The sequence below is a fragment of the Gracilinanus agilis genome, chromosome 6 (assembly GCF_016433145.1).
Source record: "Gracilinanus agilis isolate LMUSP501 chromosome 6, AgileGrace, whole genome shotgun sequence".
NCBI classification, from domain to species: Eukaryota; Metazoa; Chordata; class Mammalia; order Didelphimorphia; family Didelphidae; genus Gracilinanus; species Gracilinanus agilis.
This window is the reverse complement of record NC_058135.1, coordinates 202,999,024-203,017,332: the sequence shown is the minus strand read 5'-3', so window position 1 is coordinate 203,017,332 and position 18,309 is coordinate 202,999,024. Positions and strand designations below refer to the sequence as shown.

The 18,309-nt window shown below is 34.9% G+C and overlaps 1 protein-coding gene across 2 annotated transcripts in view; it reads right to left on the bottom strand.

Annotated features, from left to right (window-relative positions):
- The window catches only part of TAPT1 (transmembrane anterior posterior transformation 1), a 111,426-nt gene that overhangs the window by 29,651 nt on the left and 63,466 nt on the right, over positions 1-18,309 (bottom strand). For both annotated transcript variants that reach the window (XM_044682216.1, XM_044682217.1), the window contains 4 exons: positions 6,032-6,194; positions 3,270-3,405; positions 1,289-1,386; positions 980-1,049 (listed from right to left, as the gene is read on the bottom strand). In XM_044682216.1, coding sequence (XP_044538151.1) covers positions 980-1,049; positions 1,289-1,386; positions 3,270-3,405; positions 6,032-6,194 — 467 coding nt within the window. The remainder of the gene's footprint in view (positions 1-979; positions 1,050-1,288; positions 1,387-3,269; positions 3,406-6,031; positions 6,195-18,309) is intronic.

The following is an 18,309-nucleotide window of genomic DNA, read 5'->3' as shown; positions in this document are numbered from 1 at the left end:
CCACACAATTATGGATCAATAGACATTCACTATATTGTTCCTTCTCATTCAGCCAAGACAAAGTGAGTAAAAAAAGAAAAAAACTAAAAAATGACACTGCAAGTAAGATAGTAAAAGGCAGGCATGAATGCGAGTACAAATAACTCCTTACTGCTTACCAGAGGGAAGCCTCTGGAATCACTGTACATAGGGCTGAAAGGGAGTCTGGAAAGCTAGTCACACCTCCATTTTACTGAGAAAGAAACTGACAGGCAGAGAGACGCAGTTACCTGCTTAGTGTCGCACAGGTCCCAGACTGCAAAGTCAGGACTTAGACATTTAGAGGAAGGCAACCAAGGATTGTGAGGGAATTACTATCTTGAAATTAGATGAAGAAACTGGGAATGTTCATCGTATGAAAAATGAAATATGTGTGGGTGCATGTGTGTCCTTAAGCAAGTTATCTTGTGTAAGAAGGATTACAGTTCTGTTTGGCAACATAGCACAATGGTAGACATAATGTGTGGAAATGGCAGAAAGGCAGATTTCCTTTGATGTAATGAAAAAAAATCTCTTAAAATTTGTGGAGTTAATCAAAAGTAGAATAGGTTGCCATGGGAAGTAGTAGGTTACTCATCACTGGAGATCTTCTGGAAGGGGCTGGATGGCTACTGTTTGGGGATTTTTTAAGGAAAATTAGTATTCAGGTATATCCTATACTAGATGGCTTTTGAGGTCCCTTACAGTTCTGAAATATGGCTCACTAGAAGGCTTGGATAAATGTTGGAAAAGACTAAGGTCAAAGGACAAAGGCTATTAGTGCACAGAAAATTCAAAGATTCCCAGAGCTGGAAAAGACCTTACAGCTCCTATATCTCAAGCTATACCTGAATGAACAAACACTGGCTACTAATATGTTGGATTAAACTTTCAGTATTCATTTTAAAAATAAACATGAAAATACTAACAGAATTTAAGATAGTTTTTTAGGAATACATACCACTATTGGACATTTGAAAGAGATTGTTCTTCTCAAACTTCTTGAAAACACTTCCTTTAATTTCAACAAACTGTAATTTCAAACAAAATGATGTATTTACAATTAGACCAAAAATTTTAACTGAAATTTTAAATATACATATACTTAAGTCATTATTTTAACACAGAATTTTAAAAATAATAAAGCTCTTATTAAACCTAATTTAACTTCATTTAAAATTATAGCAATAAAATTTAGAATTTTAGCTTAATACATATGTATATATTAATATTGCTTGAATGGAGATGTAGGAAATTCTCCTTCACTTACATTATTAGACATCATGATAGTAAGCAGTGATTTGTTGTGTGAATTAAAAGCTACATTGAGAGTTGTTGCTTGAACCATAATAAGAATTGCATGCAAAACTGTCAAAATTGATGTTAAGGAAAAATATTTTTAAAGTGCATTTCCATATTACTTTAATAAGAGCACAATTTAAAATATTTTCAAGACATTCAGTGAGGAAAAAAGAGGATCAATTTTTAACTCCTAACCAGATTTAATTTTTTCTTCATAATTTTCCTACTGGATGGTTGATAAACAGTAATTGTAGAAGGACAACACTTGTAGAACTTGGATTTTAAAAAGTATGATACTTCATTTAACTATGCTTGAATTAAAATTCTAATTACTTACAAATGGAAGCTTGGAAGTCCAATATTAAATCATGTATTAATGCTCCTGATTCATATTTTTTCTTATTAAAAGGAATTAATGAGAAAAAGTTAACCCAGCTATCATTCTATGTTTCTCTCAACTAATATTTAATTTTCTCTAGTCTTTTGTGAAGGCAGAATAATTGGTAAAAAAAAAAAAGTCTACAAAATCAGTTGGCGTCCTTCCCCATGTTCTGTTTTAGAAGTACAAATGTCAAAGACTGCACAAATATTTACTTTCTAGAATATTTGCTTCGTCTAAACTGATATGGTCCCTAGTCACAACTGAGTGCCAATTCTGGCATAGCAATTGGCTTTAGATGATTTTTTCCATCATCAGTTAAGTATTTAGTATTTAACTTTTCTGTCTCTAAAACTATGAGTTCACTGAGTGAAAAAAACAAAATTTCACTTTTAAAGATCTACTTTAGCTCTTTACTTCTAGAAATCAGAGGTAAAAATTGTGTTATTTTCTATATCTTATCTATAACATCCCTAATCACACTGATGACTCTAATTGCTAATATGGAATTGGATATTAAAGCATTACATGTATACTTTTAATGTAGGTCCTGAATTGACTTTTACCAATACAAAGTTTCACCAAAAACTAGAACAGTTCAGGAAAAGAAAGGAAAAACCTCATCATAAACCCAATATAAAATAGAATGTGGCATCAAACACAAAGTAATGATTAGTCATTGGGTCAGGAAGATTCTGAAACAATGTGACCATATAGTCACTTGACTTCTTAGTTCCCCAAGTAATTCTTGTCTTTTAATTCTAGTTTGTAGACAAGTTGTAGATCTCAATCAGGGAAGAGTTTTTCATGCTATTTCCCCATACTAATTAAATTAAAGGTGTGTATGTACACACACACACACACACACACACACACACACACACACACACACACANAAAAATGTCTTGCTATATCCCTCAAACTTCAAATGTAAGATGTATCTAAGGCATTTTAACCAATCATCCTCATTCTGCTGAAAATCTGAAGAGATAAACAGTGAAAAAAAGAGAGGAAAGTAACTTGCTTAGGAATGGCATTATTTTCTTTTCATAATCTTTTATATCCTCCTTTGGGGAAAAAAAATGAAAACAGCAACTTCTTCCCTCTGAAAAAACTGAATATTACTTCAATCTCATCAATATATTGTTTCTCATGCTAAAGTTTATTATTTAGTTCAGTTATTTCACCACAACTGCAAAAACGTATAAGAATGTATTCTCTCTTGGAGTTTGATTATGTTAACTGCATTTTTCATAATGAAATCTCTTATTTTATTATATATTCCATATATTATATATTATATAATGTTTTATATAATTGGTATATATATTATATATTCCAATGGATTCTTCTTAAAAAGCATTTCAATTTGTGAATATACTGATCTTTATATTGATTAAAACTTATTCTCTTAAAATTCTAAAACATCTAGTTCCTGACAAGGAACTCATAATCTTTAATTGCATATAAATAAAACTACAAGTTACTGTTTTTAATTGTTTATAACAGTATATTCCAAATGAATGAATTTGTCAAACAGTTGGTGCTTCTAGAAATTTTAAAAGGATACAGACATAAAGCACAGCCATGAAAAAATGAGGAATCAAACCAATATGGGCTCTTTTTCTTTCTTTAGGTTCCGTTGCTGTCCAATAAAGAGCATCTAAAATATCTTGACCAAATGATGAAAATAGGCGATCAGCAACCTAAAGAGCAACATTAAAAAAAAAAGGCACTTTACTTAGGAGTTATCATTAATACTGATATATCAACATATTGTGAAAATATACTGCAAAAATGGCCAAAGTCAAACTTCAGAAACAATTTTCTTATCTTGGGTTTCATCTCATTACCACTATCCATGAATTAGTTAGACTATATCCAGGTACAGGGGAAAAACTAAAATGTGTTCTAGGTTTAAGTTATATGTATGAGGCAGTTTAAATACAAATCCTTCAGATTCAGATGAAGGCAAATGACCAATTTAATTCAATTCTAAATGTATTTATCAAGCAATTATATGCAATGCATTGTGTTGGACACTAGAGACATAAAGACAACTCAAACAAAAAAAAATACAAAAACAATCCCTGCTATTAAGAAACATATATTTTACTTGGAAGTACAACACATAAATATATAAAAGGAAATTAACTTGAAAAAGGATTCAACATTAAAATAAGAAAATAAAGGAAGGTTTCCTTCCTATAGAAGGTACTACCTGAGCTCAACTTTGAAGGAAGCTAAGGATATTGAGAGATACAAGTGAAGATGGAGGACATTCCAAGAACAGAAGAAGCTTTTGCTAAGCTAATGCAGTGGCAATTTGCACTTTCACCAACCAATATCTAAAGTCATAGGTTCATACAAATAATTTTTATATTTTCAGATCTCTCCCTTGATGTTTTGAGGTATATTACAATTGCCTCGTGTTGATTTAAGACTTGAAGGTTTGCATAGTGCTGCTTGAATAACAACTCTCTAAAAAAAGTAGTAGAAGTATTACCATGGCCATTAGAGATGGGTAAAGTTAAGTGACTTACTTGCCTGTGTTTCCTGAAGCCAAATCCAACACTTTACTACTTCTACTCTACAGCCTTTCTGAATTAGACTTACTGTGATTGTTTATAATAAATGGCACAATAAACTATTTAGCAATGAAAAATTTCAGCTAAGTTGGGCTAGAACACTAAATCACTAAACTGATTTTTAAAATCATTTAAAAAGGTGGGCAGAGTACTGGGACCTGAACTCTCGCTTTGTTTTTTTTACCAAAGAGACAAAGATGCAGGACAAAGAAATTTACATCCAAACTGACTATAAAAAAAAGATAAGAGTTGTTAAAAGGGCATGAATAAGCATGAATGATATTGTGAAAAGAGAAAAAATTGTCCTCATTTTAGATAGATGGGGTATTCTTCTTGATATTCCTGATATGAAATAAATCAATTAAGACTAAACTATAGCAAGATTCCTTTTGTATTGCAAAAGGGGCAATACAGCTATAAACACTAAGTTGAGCAACTTTCTAGCCTTCAAGACAACCATTCCTTCACATCAGAATATGACTTGGATGAACTGTTCAAATGAATAATTATTGCTTTTCTACCCTCTGAAACACTGGAGCCATTCTCAGTAGTTGATTTGAACTTTAACCTGATAACATACCCCCATCCTACTTAGTTATTCTTTATCATAGTTATTGGGCCCACCCGAGCATCTAAAGGAAGAGTTCTTAATTAAAAAAATAATAAATAAAAATAAAGGAGGAGTTCTTACTCAGGGGCCCATGAACTTTAAAACAAATCTCTTCTTCAATTAAAAAAAAATTCATTATCCCCTAGCTATGAGTTAGATACTGTGCTGGGCACTGGGGATAAAAGGACAAAACGTAAAACAGCTTCTGTCTTCAAGGAACTTCCATTCTACTGGAAGAAATATTGAGATGATAAGTATTTATTAAGCCCTTTTGATGTGCCAGGAACTGTCCTAAGGGTCAGGGATACAAAGATAAAAAATAGCCCCCACCTTCCAAGAACATAGATTCTAATAAAAGAGATATCATATAAATGACTAAGTATATATAAGATCTATCTAGAGTAAGTGAAAGGAATCTGAAAGAGGAAAGCATTACAAAATGGGATGGGGGTGGGGTGGGGTAGGCGATAGGAGAGGAGAGATCAGGAAAGGCTACCTGCAGAGTGTAGATTATGAGAATGAAGGAAACTAAAAAAGATAACTATAGAACATTACAGTCTTGGGAAATGACAAATGCAAAAGCATGGAGAAAGGAAATGCAGTGTTTTTTTTTTTTTCAAGTACTAGATAGGAGGCCAGTGTACTAGATCATGTTGTTTGGAGAGATTATAGCAAATACATTTAATCATGCTAGGTAAAGGTTATGAAAACTTTTTTAAAAATCTAAAAATTCATTACAGTGAAAGCAGAAGCATTCATTACCTCTATTTAATGTTTTCTTTAGTCATAATTTTTAAATTATGAAGTTCTAGCAAGGATTGCATTTATGTTTCCAACATATATTTTAAAAAATGAATGTTTTTTCCATTAATAACACAGTGACATTATCAAGAAGCACTTACATTCAAATATGACAGTTTCATATATTATGGAAATTGAAGTTGAAAGTTTATTACTAGTTGATCTGAGAACTAAAAAGAAAAAATCTTCCAATTCTCCCTATGGTGCTTATTATACATCCTTTTATATTACGCACATTAAACTTAAAATAAAATTATCCATGTGCAAGATATGATAACTGATCCAAACAGAAGAACTCAACATTGTCTTGGCAAGAAGATTTTATATCCTTACCTCAAGCATGTTGTAGATGATATAAAGTTTAATGACAGATTGTCCTCTTATCAGATGATACATCATAGAGTAATCAACGTAGTGCATCATGAAGAAGCAAATTACCAAGATGACACCTTTCAAAATATCACATATCTGAGCAGGCTGAAGCAAACGTCCGTCCCTGAAACATATAAGTGTAATGAAAATATCAGTTCTATTTTATGTGGTTTCAAAACCAAAACCAAAACCAAAACCTCAGTTGGTCTTAAGGTGGGGCACAGGGAATACTTTCTATTTTTGAAAAATTCACATTTTGATTGCACTTAAACTTTTACAAACCCATTTCTTCACAAAAGTCCTAGAAGTAGAGTTTAACTCCACTTGACATATCAGGAAAGTTATATTCACAGAGTTTAAGGAATTTCTCCAGGGTCACATGGAGAATAAATGAAGACTAGGTCTCCTGACTCTTCACATCACACTATGTTGCTTCTTTAGCATAAATACAGTAAGCACTAAAACAATTATTACTATTAGACGGTGTTTTGACAAATTCACATAAGTATCTATTGCTATCACTGATCATGTCATGGAAAAATGGATTTATATCAATAGATTCCCAGATTTACTATGTCTATCATTTGATTATGAAAACCAAAATTTACATTTCATTCTGAGGCAGCCAAAGCAGATTTCATGGGAGGTAAAGCAAGTTCTAGTTATACCATATAAAATATATTTCTTCTGTAATCACTGCCCCTTCATTATCGTGGCAATAATGACCTCAAAAAACATGTGATATTGTGTATTATAGATATTTGTGTTACTCAGAGTGTAATTAACACAAGGTAAATGGTTGCTTGCTCCATCATACAGACATAGAGATTGGAGAGAAGCTCTGTGGTTGCTATCCTTGTGTCTTGTCCCAAATAATTCTTTACTACAGACTGACTGGTGATGAGTTGCCCACTTGTGGCTGGACTATCTTCTGGACTGTAGTACTACTGCCACCCCATATTCCTGGTTAGTTCTTAAGTCTTGGTATGAATTACCTCAATTGTTAAGGTTCTTCCCCTCCCAAAATGATTTCCTGCTTATCTGTGTATATGCTATATTTTCAGATCACATCTCTTCACCTTGGGGATGCAAGTTCCTTGGCATCAGGGACTGATGTAGAAAGGATTTCCTTCTTTACCTTAATAGTCTCAGCACCTGAGAAGCAGTGCAGTTTAGTAGGCAGACAACTCAAAGGTCAAAAGATCTGGGTTCAAGTCCTAATTCTGACACATACTGGCTGTGGGATCTTGGATAAGTTACTTAATCTTTCAGTATTCTAGGCAACTCTTAAAGACTCTAGGTTGCAGAACAGGAATTAGTAGAGGGAATTCTCAATACCAATGAAATCACAAGTTTATCATTTTCCCTTTATATCCTTGGCACCCAGTTAGAACACATATGGAATACAGAATGGTGGCCATTTTGGAATCAAGAGTTAGATTTTTAATGTTAACTGTAGTCTTCAGATAATTAAAAGATAAACATATTTGTAAATCTAAGATAGTTAAATAATGTTAGCATAAGTGATGATCTTAGTAGGCCTTTCATGATTATTTTAATAAAAGTTTAAAGTAAAATAACTGCTTTAATGAAGCAAATCATTGTTAGAATAGGCCTTAGTTCAGCCTTAGCCCTTAACTTGCTATATCATGCAACCTCAGCAATTATGGTCTTGAACTTGTGACTGAGTCTTCGTTGGCATAGAGGCTTTTGCCTTGGTTAGAAGCCTGGTGACACCCCCCCCCCCTTCACTTTTGTATACATCCTAGCTTTTGCCCTGCTTGAGGGCCTGGCACCGCCTCCTTGCCCTGATCACTTTGGTATACATCATCAGGCTTAGAAAGTAGGGTTCAGTTTCCCCACTCCCCCTTTGCCTATCAAGTGACTTCTTTCACCAACGAGGCATTTCCTAGTTGCCTCAACCAATGAACAATGATTGTGCATGCCTCTATTTTTAGATGAGTATAACTACTATCTTGGATTATTTCTGTACTGGTATATAAGTTGTGATATTCTTGGGGTATAAAGGAAGGCCTCTCTCACAGTGCTTGGGATCTCTGTTGTGAGACTGGCCCTGTCCCAATAAACCTATTTGTTTTTGGCTTGTGTTTCTCTTATTTGACTTTTTGCTAGGAGAATTTTTCCATACTAGGGATCAAATCCACCTTAATGGCTGTGTAACCTTTAGATTACATCCTTCTTAGAAAGAGTTACTTAAGCTCTCTGTGGCTGATAAAGAAGTTGTGATCCTCCTTGGAGGTGGAATTCTACTGTGTTGACAAAATCAGAGACCTTTCATGTATTTTAGCATCCTCAGGGCCCAGTAACAGTATCTCATACTAACTAGAGCAGAAAGGCTGTGTAGGATAATAGAGCACCAAGCAGCTCTAACTACTCTATACTTCAATCTACCATCTTTGTGAATTACTTGAATAAAAAAACAAGTTATCAATCAGCGACCAACCTTCTGCAGAAGAATGTTATAGATTTGCTTTCAAATCCTACTTCTGAAATTTATTAGTCATGTGACCATAAAAAAGGCGCTTGGTTATTAAATTGTAAATATAGTCATCCCTTGCTATACCACAGTTCACTCATTGTGGCTTCACTGTATTGTGGGTGTGAGGAGCAGTTGGCACAGAGGTGGTCTGGAACTTTGGAAAAGCAACCTTGTGTGACAGGAGCGACAGTAGGAAGGAGAAGTAGGGGCTTGTGGGAGAAAAGAACCTTGGAGAAGGGCTTCGTCTCTATACTCTGAAGGAGACAAGGGACTTTTACCCAACCTCTGGAGTCTACCAAGTCTACCTGAGGGCTTCCCTGGATTTCTGTTTCCCTGAAGACTTGTTTGGTTTCCTGCTTCTTAACTATATCAGTGATGAAGAATTTAGATATCTGCCAGTGGCTAGGAGGGGTCTGTGAACCCAACCAGTTTGCTGGGTCAACCCCGAAGACTCACTGTCCTATCCTGTGCCAATTTAAGTGAGACCCTCATAAACCTTCTGTCTATAGTTTAGCTTAGCTAGCAAATAGAAGAGAGGAGGTGAAAATATCTGGCCAAGGCCAGAAGGCTTTTGCCAGGTACCAAGGACCTCAACTGCTGTTTGACAGGGCAGGGCTACCTAATTCCACTCAACTCACCCAACCTTTGATAGTTCAACATAATAAATTAGTTTTGTTATCAAAAGAGCAGTCATATAAAGCTCCTTTGGGGACATAGTGGCAATAGAGGGAAGAAGAAGGAATTGGGGGAGACTGTCTAGCAAGCTTTGGCTACTCAAATCCAAGGCTGCCAGTCATTCAGTCTTCCCTGACAGGGTTGGGTTCAGTAAAGGTTTCTTGGGGTCCAGGCAAATAAGTTAAGTCCTGGAAAACAGTTAATACCCAACTCCAAAGAGACCCCTAACTAGACACTAACTCTGTCCATCTCTGTTCGCTACACAAGCCACAGAGATAACCTCTGGATATCCTCTATCCAGGAGAGGCTTATTATACTCAAAAGCCTGTCCATCCAAATAACATCTTTGGGACTCCCAAAATCATCTTTACATGGGTTTTAAAAAAAATCTAATTCTGTATCATGGAGTTTTCACTATACTGTGGGATTTTGCAGATGAATATTGTACTGTACACAATGGAAATGTGTATACCACTACTGCTTGCGCAAGTTTGCCAATATGAAATTTTATACAGCACACTACTGGCTGATGGGATGAAAGGTGACCAAGAATAGTGCTGTGTTCTGTATCCTGGGAGTGAACTGACTCAGTGACTATAGGTAAATAAGTGTGGAAAAAGTTTATAGCTGAATGGCAAGAGTTTATAAAGTCTTAAAATATAAATAAATAATAAAATAAATAAGTTACCACTACTTCATGAATTTTCACCTATTGTGGGGGTCTCAACAATATCACTATTAAGCAGATATTGCATTGAGATTCAAGATGGAAGACAAAGTACTTTATATACATAAATATTTATTGCAGCACTTTTTTATAATAGCAAAAACTAAAGGAAAAGTGCGTGCCTATCATTTATGAAATAGGTATACAAATTGTGGCCCATGAATGTGATGAATGCCATTGAGCCAAAAATGATTAATATGGGGAATATGGAAAAATATGAACTATTCATTTGAACTAATAAAGTAAAGTAGAACTAGAACAATTTACATGATAATCACAAGAATGTAAAGAAATGAAATATTTAAAAATTTAAGGACTCTGATCAATGAGGAAACTGACCTAGCCATCAGCAAAGAGGAGTGATTGAAACATATTTTCAAGCATAATCAATGTAGTGATTTATTTTACTTGATTATATAATTGAAAGGTCTATTATAAAAAGGGAGTAAGGAAATGGAAGTGATTAAAAAACAATGAGCAGCCTCAATTTTTATAAATTTAAAAACTCTTGAATATCAGTTTCCATACCTATACAATTAGGATAATGACATATCACAGGAGTGTGATGATAATCAGAGAAGACACAAAATTGTACTTTGAAAACCATAAAGTGCTATATAAGTTATTTATTATGTAGAATAGATACTTCATACACACAGAAATTTTTATAATACATGTTTCTACACATCTGTTGGATTGAATTTAATTTTGTTTTGGAAAGTTATGCACCTACAGCTCTTTGAATACAGAGACCACATCTGATTTCAGCTTTGCTACGCAAAGGAGATGATGAATGTTTTTCATTTCTTATTTGTTCCATTTTTCAAGACCCAACTTCCAAACTACTTCCACCAAGAAGCTTTCCTTGATTCCACAAATTAAAAGTGCCAATTATCTTTATATTTTCAGTGTCTTCAACCCTATACCTAGTATGGTACCTTATAAGTAGCAAGTACTTAGCAAATGTCTGCTGAATTATTAGTTTGGAATAAATAAAAAACAGGAAGTTGTAGAATTCTCTTGAATCTTTTTAAAAACTGGCCATGATTGTTGTATGTCTGAGATATTTGAATCAATTCTGTTTAAATCCAGGAAGTTGGTTGAAAATAGCCACAAAGGCTCAAATTCTTGTATTATAAGTCTATGGATCATTAGGAAAGGAAAGATTTTAAGACCAAACAAGAGTTAGAAAAAAATACAAAATGTAAAACAAATAATTTTGATTACATTAAATTAAAAAAGTTTTTGTACAAACAAAACCAATGTAACCAAAATTAGAAGGGAAGCAACAAACTGGGAAAAAAAAATCTTTATAACAAAAGCCTCTGACGAAGGTCAATTACCCAAATTTATAAGGAGCTAAATCAATTGTACAAAAAAATCAAGCCATTCCCCAATTGATAAATGGGCAAGGGACATGAATAGGCAATTTTCAGATAAAGAAATCAAAACTATCAATAAGCATATGAAAAAGTGTTCTAAATCTCTAATAATTAGGGAAATGCAAATCAAAACAACCACCTCACACCTAGCAGATTGGCTAACATGACAGCAAAGGAAAGTAATAAATGTTGGAGGGGATGTGGCAAAATTGGGACACTAACACATTGCTGGTGGAATTGTGAATTGCAATTTGGAACTATGCCCAAAGGGCTTTAATGACTGCCTTTGATTCAGCCATACCACTGCTGGTTTATACCCCAAAGAGATCATAAAGAAAAAGACTTGCATAAAAATATTTATAGCTGCATTCTTTGTGGTGGTAAAAAATTGGAAAACGAGGGTATGCTCTTCAATTGGGGAATGGTTGAACAAATTGTGGTATCTGCTGGTGATGGAATACTATTGTGCTCAAAGGAATAATGAATTGGAGGAATTCCATGTGAACTGGAATGACCTCCAGGAACTGAGGTGGAGTGAAAGGAGCAGAACAAGGAGAACATTATACACAGAGACAGATAGATTGTGGTATAATCAAATGTAATGGATTTCTCTACTAGCAGAAATGCAATGATCCAGGACAACTCTGAGGGACTGTGGGAGTAGAAACACAGAAGTAAAATAACTGCTTGATCACATGGGTTGATGGGGATAGGATTGGGGATGTAGACTCTAAATGATCACCCTAGTGCAAATATTAATAATATGGAAATAGGTCTTGATCAATGACACATGTAAAACCCAGTGGAATTGTGTGTCGGCTATGGAAGGGGGTGACAGGAGGGGAGGGAAAGAACATGAATCCTGTGACCATGGAAAATAATTAATTTAATTAATCAAATTAATTAATTAAATAAAATTTCCCCCAAAAAATCAACTGCAAATGTATGGTCTATGGACCAATTTTTTGGATTAAATTTTAAAAAATACTGTGAACCATGATGTAAGCTGAAATATTCAGAAATACTATAGGGTTCTATACCTTTCATGAATTAAAGTATTCTTAAATTAGATTCAGGGAAAGAAGAGTAGTAGCATGACAGAAAAGTCTGGCAAACTGATAGGAAATTTTCATCTATAGGTTTTAGGGCTGGAAATTCTGAAAAAGCTGAAATTGTCAAGTGAATGAAAAGGAATTTAATTATAAAAAATAAAAACATGAAGAAAATGAATATTTGACTTAAATGAATCCAGCTGATATTCTTTTATCTTTAAACATATTTCATAAAGGCACCAGAAGTTTTCAGTTGTTTATCATATCATTGTAAATTTATATAATTTTAGAGGCAAAAATGACCTTAAATATAACCTAATCTAATATCCTCATTTAATCATTAAGAAAAATGAAAAGTCAGATGACTGAATATTACACAAATAATTAATAACAAATAAGGGACTAGCAACCAAATCTCCTGACTTTGAGTCTAATGATTTTTAAATTATATCATATTTACATGCATCTATACTAAATTAATGAGATAATGTCAGAGATGCCTGATGTGAAAGTGTTGTATTGAGATTTTTCCAATGAAAAATTAGTGTTCCAATTATAAATAAAATAACCTACATTTAAAATTTTTAACAAATTTCTATCATTCTTATAATTATCACAAATAGAAGTATTATTCTTGAAGTCCATAGGAAAAAAGTTAACATAGAAATACTTTTAAATACAAAATCTCTTCTTTTTAAACAAGACAAATTGAAAATGGTTGTTATACTTGTGATATACCTGACATAGGAAAATATGAAATGTTAAAGAACAGAAAATAAATTGCAGCCTTGTGACAAATGGTAGACACCTTGTGGTCATTTTCTAAAATTACATTTATATATCTGAAATGACAAGTTAGATTGCTAATTTGAAATCATCAAAAATACATTTAAAATTTTAAACCAAATGACATTGCTTTTCAAACTAGAAACATTGTTTTCCTCAATCTGATTCGTATATACATTTTTTTCATTTTGACCATATTTATGCTATTGCAGAAGTATGGAAGGAAAAAATGGCCAAAGACTGATATTCCATTGCCATATATCCTTGGTAATGCATGTTTTGAGATGTATCAGTAATTCAGAAAGTACAAAAAACAGATCATCAAGAGAGTTTGATTTTTTGGCATAAAAAATAGTGTAAACTGGCTGGGTGTGGTGGCACATTTGTTATGTTGGTAGGTTGCTTCAACTCAAGAGTGCTGAGCTACAGTTCTAATATATGGTCTAAGGTGATTGGGTATCAGAATTAAGTCCAGCACCAACACGGCAAACTTGCCCTGTAGAGAGAAGCTACCAGGCTATCCAAGGAGGATTGAATGATTTGCCCATGAAAGGGCTGTACTTCCAGCCTAAGCGAGATGAAGAGACTCAGTCAAAAGAAAAATCAAAAAAATGTATCCAGATTTAGATTATTTAATGAAACTTATTAGTGATATGTAGTCATTTGTGTAAACCTCAAAAAAAATCCTCACTACTTCTTCATATTTCTAGTTTAGATTTTAAAATTAATATTCAATATCTCCAAAGTATATTTTTAATATTTATTATATTTAACTAGAGAGCTAGAGAACACAGAGAATGTTCACCACTTGATTTATGTGGAAGAGAGAGGGTGTGGCAGAGCCAACCGAAACTATATACAGACCTCTTAAGGATAGGTCATATATTAAAGGCAAAAGGAATTGTGGGTAATACAGAAAGGGATTTTGGGCAACGTAGTTTTAGGGATTCAAGATAATTCTAACTATACACTACTTAGAGGTATCATGTTAGCAGGTGCAATATCATAGATTATTGGGAAGGATACCATAAAAACAAAAATATCTGGGGGGCAGCTGGGTAGCTCAGTAGATTGAGAGCCAAACCTAGAGATGGGAGGTCCTGGGTTCAAATGTGGCCTTAGTCACTTCCTAGCTGTGTGACTCTGGGCAAGTCCCTTAACCCCCATTGCCTAGCCCTTACCACTCTTCTGCCTTAGAAACAATATACAGTATTGATTCTAAGGTGGAAGGTAAGGGTTAAAAAAAAATGAGTTCTCTAGATAAACACAGGTTTTAAACCCACAAATAATAGTTTTGAATTTCCCTCAACTTTTGTGATTTACCTTGCAAATATTATGTTAACATTTTATTTTACATCTGATACTAGTAACTTTCTTCAGAAGATTCTTGTTCCAAATTGGTAGAGGACATATTCTAGTATTCAAAGTTGTTCAAAACAAGGAGGTTCTTCTCATCCTACCTGCCTAATTTCTGTCCTTTGGCACATGGCAAGGGTTTGATAAACTACTAGTCTTCATCTCACAATAATAATTCAAGTCTATCGTAATATAACACTTTAAATTTAGCTATTACTAAAAACATATTTTTGCAGAAACACAGAGACACCATCTAGGCCAACCTAAATAAGAATGCCATGCCTTTGCAATACTATCCACAAGTAGTCATAAGGTCTTTGTGAAGAGCTCAAATGAGGGGGAATCCAATACCTCCTTAGGCAGCCCAACTCTACGGCATCTCCCCGGTAAGTTCCTCTCTACATCAAGCCTAAATTGATCTCTCTATAACTTCCATTCATTGCTTCTAATTTTGCCTTCTGGGGCCAGGAAGAAAAAAGTTGAATCTCCCACATAATAGATCTTTCAGTATTTGAAGGCATTTCTTATGTGCTCCTTTGGTCTTCACCAGGTTAAGTTTTCTTAATTCCTTCAGTCTTCCTTAAAACCATGGCTATTCCTTTAGTATAGTAATGACCTTAAGGACTTGTATCATTACCTTCTTTGAAATACTAGGTCATCAATATTCTTTAAAAAAAAAACACAACAAAATCTAGGTCAATCAATAAGCACATCTAATATGTTCCAGGCACTTGAATATGAAGATAAAAATGGAAGTCCTCAACTAAAGAGTTTACATTTTGCGAGAAGACATGCAAAAGATAAAATATAAATGTGAGATAATTTGGGGAGAAAGAATTAGAAACTAGGGGAATCATGAAATGCCCAATGTGGGAAGTAGTATTTGAGCTGAGCATTGATGGAAAATCAGGGATCCTAAGAGGATATAAGGAGTGAATGAATTCTGGGCATGGGAGACAATTTGTGCAAAAGCACTGAGACTGAAGATGGGAGTGGCAAGTATGAGCATGAAGAAAAGCAAGACCATTTTGGGGTAGACCAAAAAGTTTGTGAAAGGTAGTAATGAGTATAAGGCTGAAAAGGCAAGTTGAAACCAAGTTATGAAGAATCTAAATATTAAAAGAGCTTGTATTTGATTGTTGGGGTAATAGGGAGCCATTAAGAATTTATTTTGCAGGGGAGTTACATGGCCACACTTGCTCTTTAGGATACTCCTTTTAACAGCTGTTTAGAAGATGGACTGAAGGGAGAGTACTGAGATAGGGAGACGAATTAGAAAGCAATTGTAATAGTTCAGACAATAAGTCATGGAGGTGTGACCTAAGGTGCTCTCTATATGGGTAGAGAGAAGAGGAGAAAAGTAAGAGGTGGCTATAGAAATAAAATGAATAATATTTGGCAACTCACTGGATGTATGGGTTGAAGGAGAGTAAGGAAATTAGGGTGATGTCAAGATCAGACTGGGTGCCTGGAAGACGATGGTACCCTCAAAAGAAGAGGGGTGAGTTCTGGGGGAAAGAGGAATTCTGTTTTTGATATTTAAGTACCTATAGGACAACCAATACTGAATATAATAGTTTAAGTGAAGTTGGACTAGGGTCTCTATCCTGTTCTGGTTCAGTAGTATCAAACTCAAATAGAAATTGAACCCTAAGGGCTATACATATTGATTTAGAAAACCAGAAATGAACATTCTTTAAATTGCATTTTTATTTATTTTGTTAAATATTTTCTAATTACATTTGAGTTATGGCCTCTATACCACTCAGTGCTGCCCACACCTGTGATGGAGAGCCAATGACATGTATGCCAAAGATGGCATGCAGAGACCTCTCTGTGGGCATGTGTGCCATCTCTGGCAGAGTTAGTTACTAGAAAGGCAGAGGGACTCTGGCAGAGCTGTTCCCCTTCCCCCTCTCCACCATGCCTCCCCTGTCTGGGTGGGGGTATCCTTTCCTCTTATCGGGCCTGGCCACACCCCCTAAAAGATCTCTACTTTTGATCCTTCCTTCCCCATCAGCCACCCTACAAAGGCTAATTGCATTCTCTCCACCCTCTACTCCCAGCACTAAGTGAGTGGAAGTTCAATAGGCAGCCCTACTCCCAGCATGGCATTCGAGTCACAGGTATACCGTTGTTATACAAATATAAGCAGCCTAAAAGGCACCTAGGTTGCATCTCGGTGACACAGCTGAGCAGAGGCGGGGGTCTTGCATTTGAATCAGACTCAACAAGCACATGTAACATGTGTTATGTAACTGGCCCCTGTCCCCCAAGGTGGAGGGTGTGTGTGGTGGCAGCACTTAGTCTCTGGGGAAGGCAGGGCACTGCACACAGTGTGGGGAGGCAGGGTACAGCACATGGTCTCTAAAGGGTTCTAAAAAGTTTGTCATCACTCACCTAAGCTATCAGCTTTTTTAGCTGCCAGAAAACACTATGAATTCACATGAAGTTCTCGCTTGTTAAAATACCAAGATCTTTTTCACAAGAGATATTTAGCCACATAACCCCCATTTACAAACATGAGTTGATATTTTAAACCCCCCAAAGAACACCTAACATTTATTTCAATGGGTTCATAAATTCATTAATATGAATACACAAGTACAGATCATGGTCCTTTAATGCCATCTCATCATATGTGATTCTTATATATGTGCTTCCAAAGATTCCTTAGATAGATAGCTATCAGTATGTTGGAGACATTCCTTAAATCTTTTTTACATTTTATTAGTATCTGTTATCCCTTACAAAGTCAAGTGATTAAACAAACCAATGACTTTCCAATCATACATTCTCCATATGATACCTATACCAGTGGTCTCAAACAAATAGAAATTAGAAAAACTACATGAACATTTTCTATGTAATACTGTATTTTTATTTATTTTGTTAAACATTTCCCAATTATATTTTCACCTATTTCACTTGGGAGTTTTGTAGGTCTCCAGTTTGGAAATTCAGACTTATACTACTTCTTATGAATAAGTCACCAACAGATACAAATTATAGTCTACTTATATTGATCAAGTGTCACTCTAGTGTTGTGAGAAGGGAATTTGTATTTTGATCAATCAAAGATTTAGACTTCCCTTCCATTTGTTTTGAATTTGGGTCAATCAGCAACAAGAGAATTGATTCCACAGGCATTGCCCCCATGGGAGGTGCCAGGCTAATTTAGGCATTGTGAATGGTTCCTGGAGGGTGATGTAGGAGAGCTAGTGGGTAAAGGGAACAGCTTATAAGGTGAGACCTGGCAGGAAGCATAGGCTGGGGTTGTTTCTGAGGCTGAGATTCAGAAACAGACTCTGGGTTGTTAGGCTAGGTAATTCTTTACCTCCTTTCTATATTTCCCTCTCTTATTATCTTTATCTTACTATAATAAAGCTATTAGAGATATTAACTGTCTTGTGACTTAAGGGTTAATTTCTATAATAGGTGACCACAACATTTTTTTACTCTTATAATTTAGTCAAACCCATACTAACCATTAGTGTATTTAATTAACCTTAACCTGCATTCTTTAGAGATGAAGACACTTCACTAAGAGAACATTTGTCTTTAAAAAGGCATTTTTTTTTTAAACCCTTGTACTTCGGTGTATTGTCTCATAGGTGGAAGATTGGTAAGGGTGGGCAATGGGGGTCAAGTGACTTGCCCAGGGTCACACAGCTGGGAAGTGGCTGAGGCCAGGTTTGAACCTAGGACCTCCTGTCTCTAGGCCTGACTCTCACTCCACTGAGCTACCCAGCTGCCCCAAA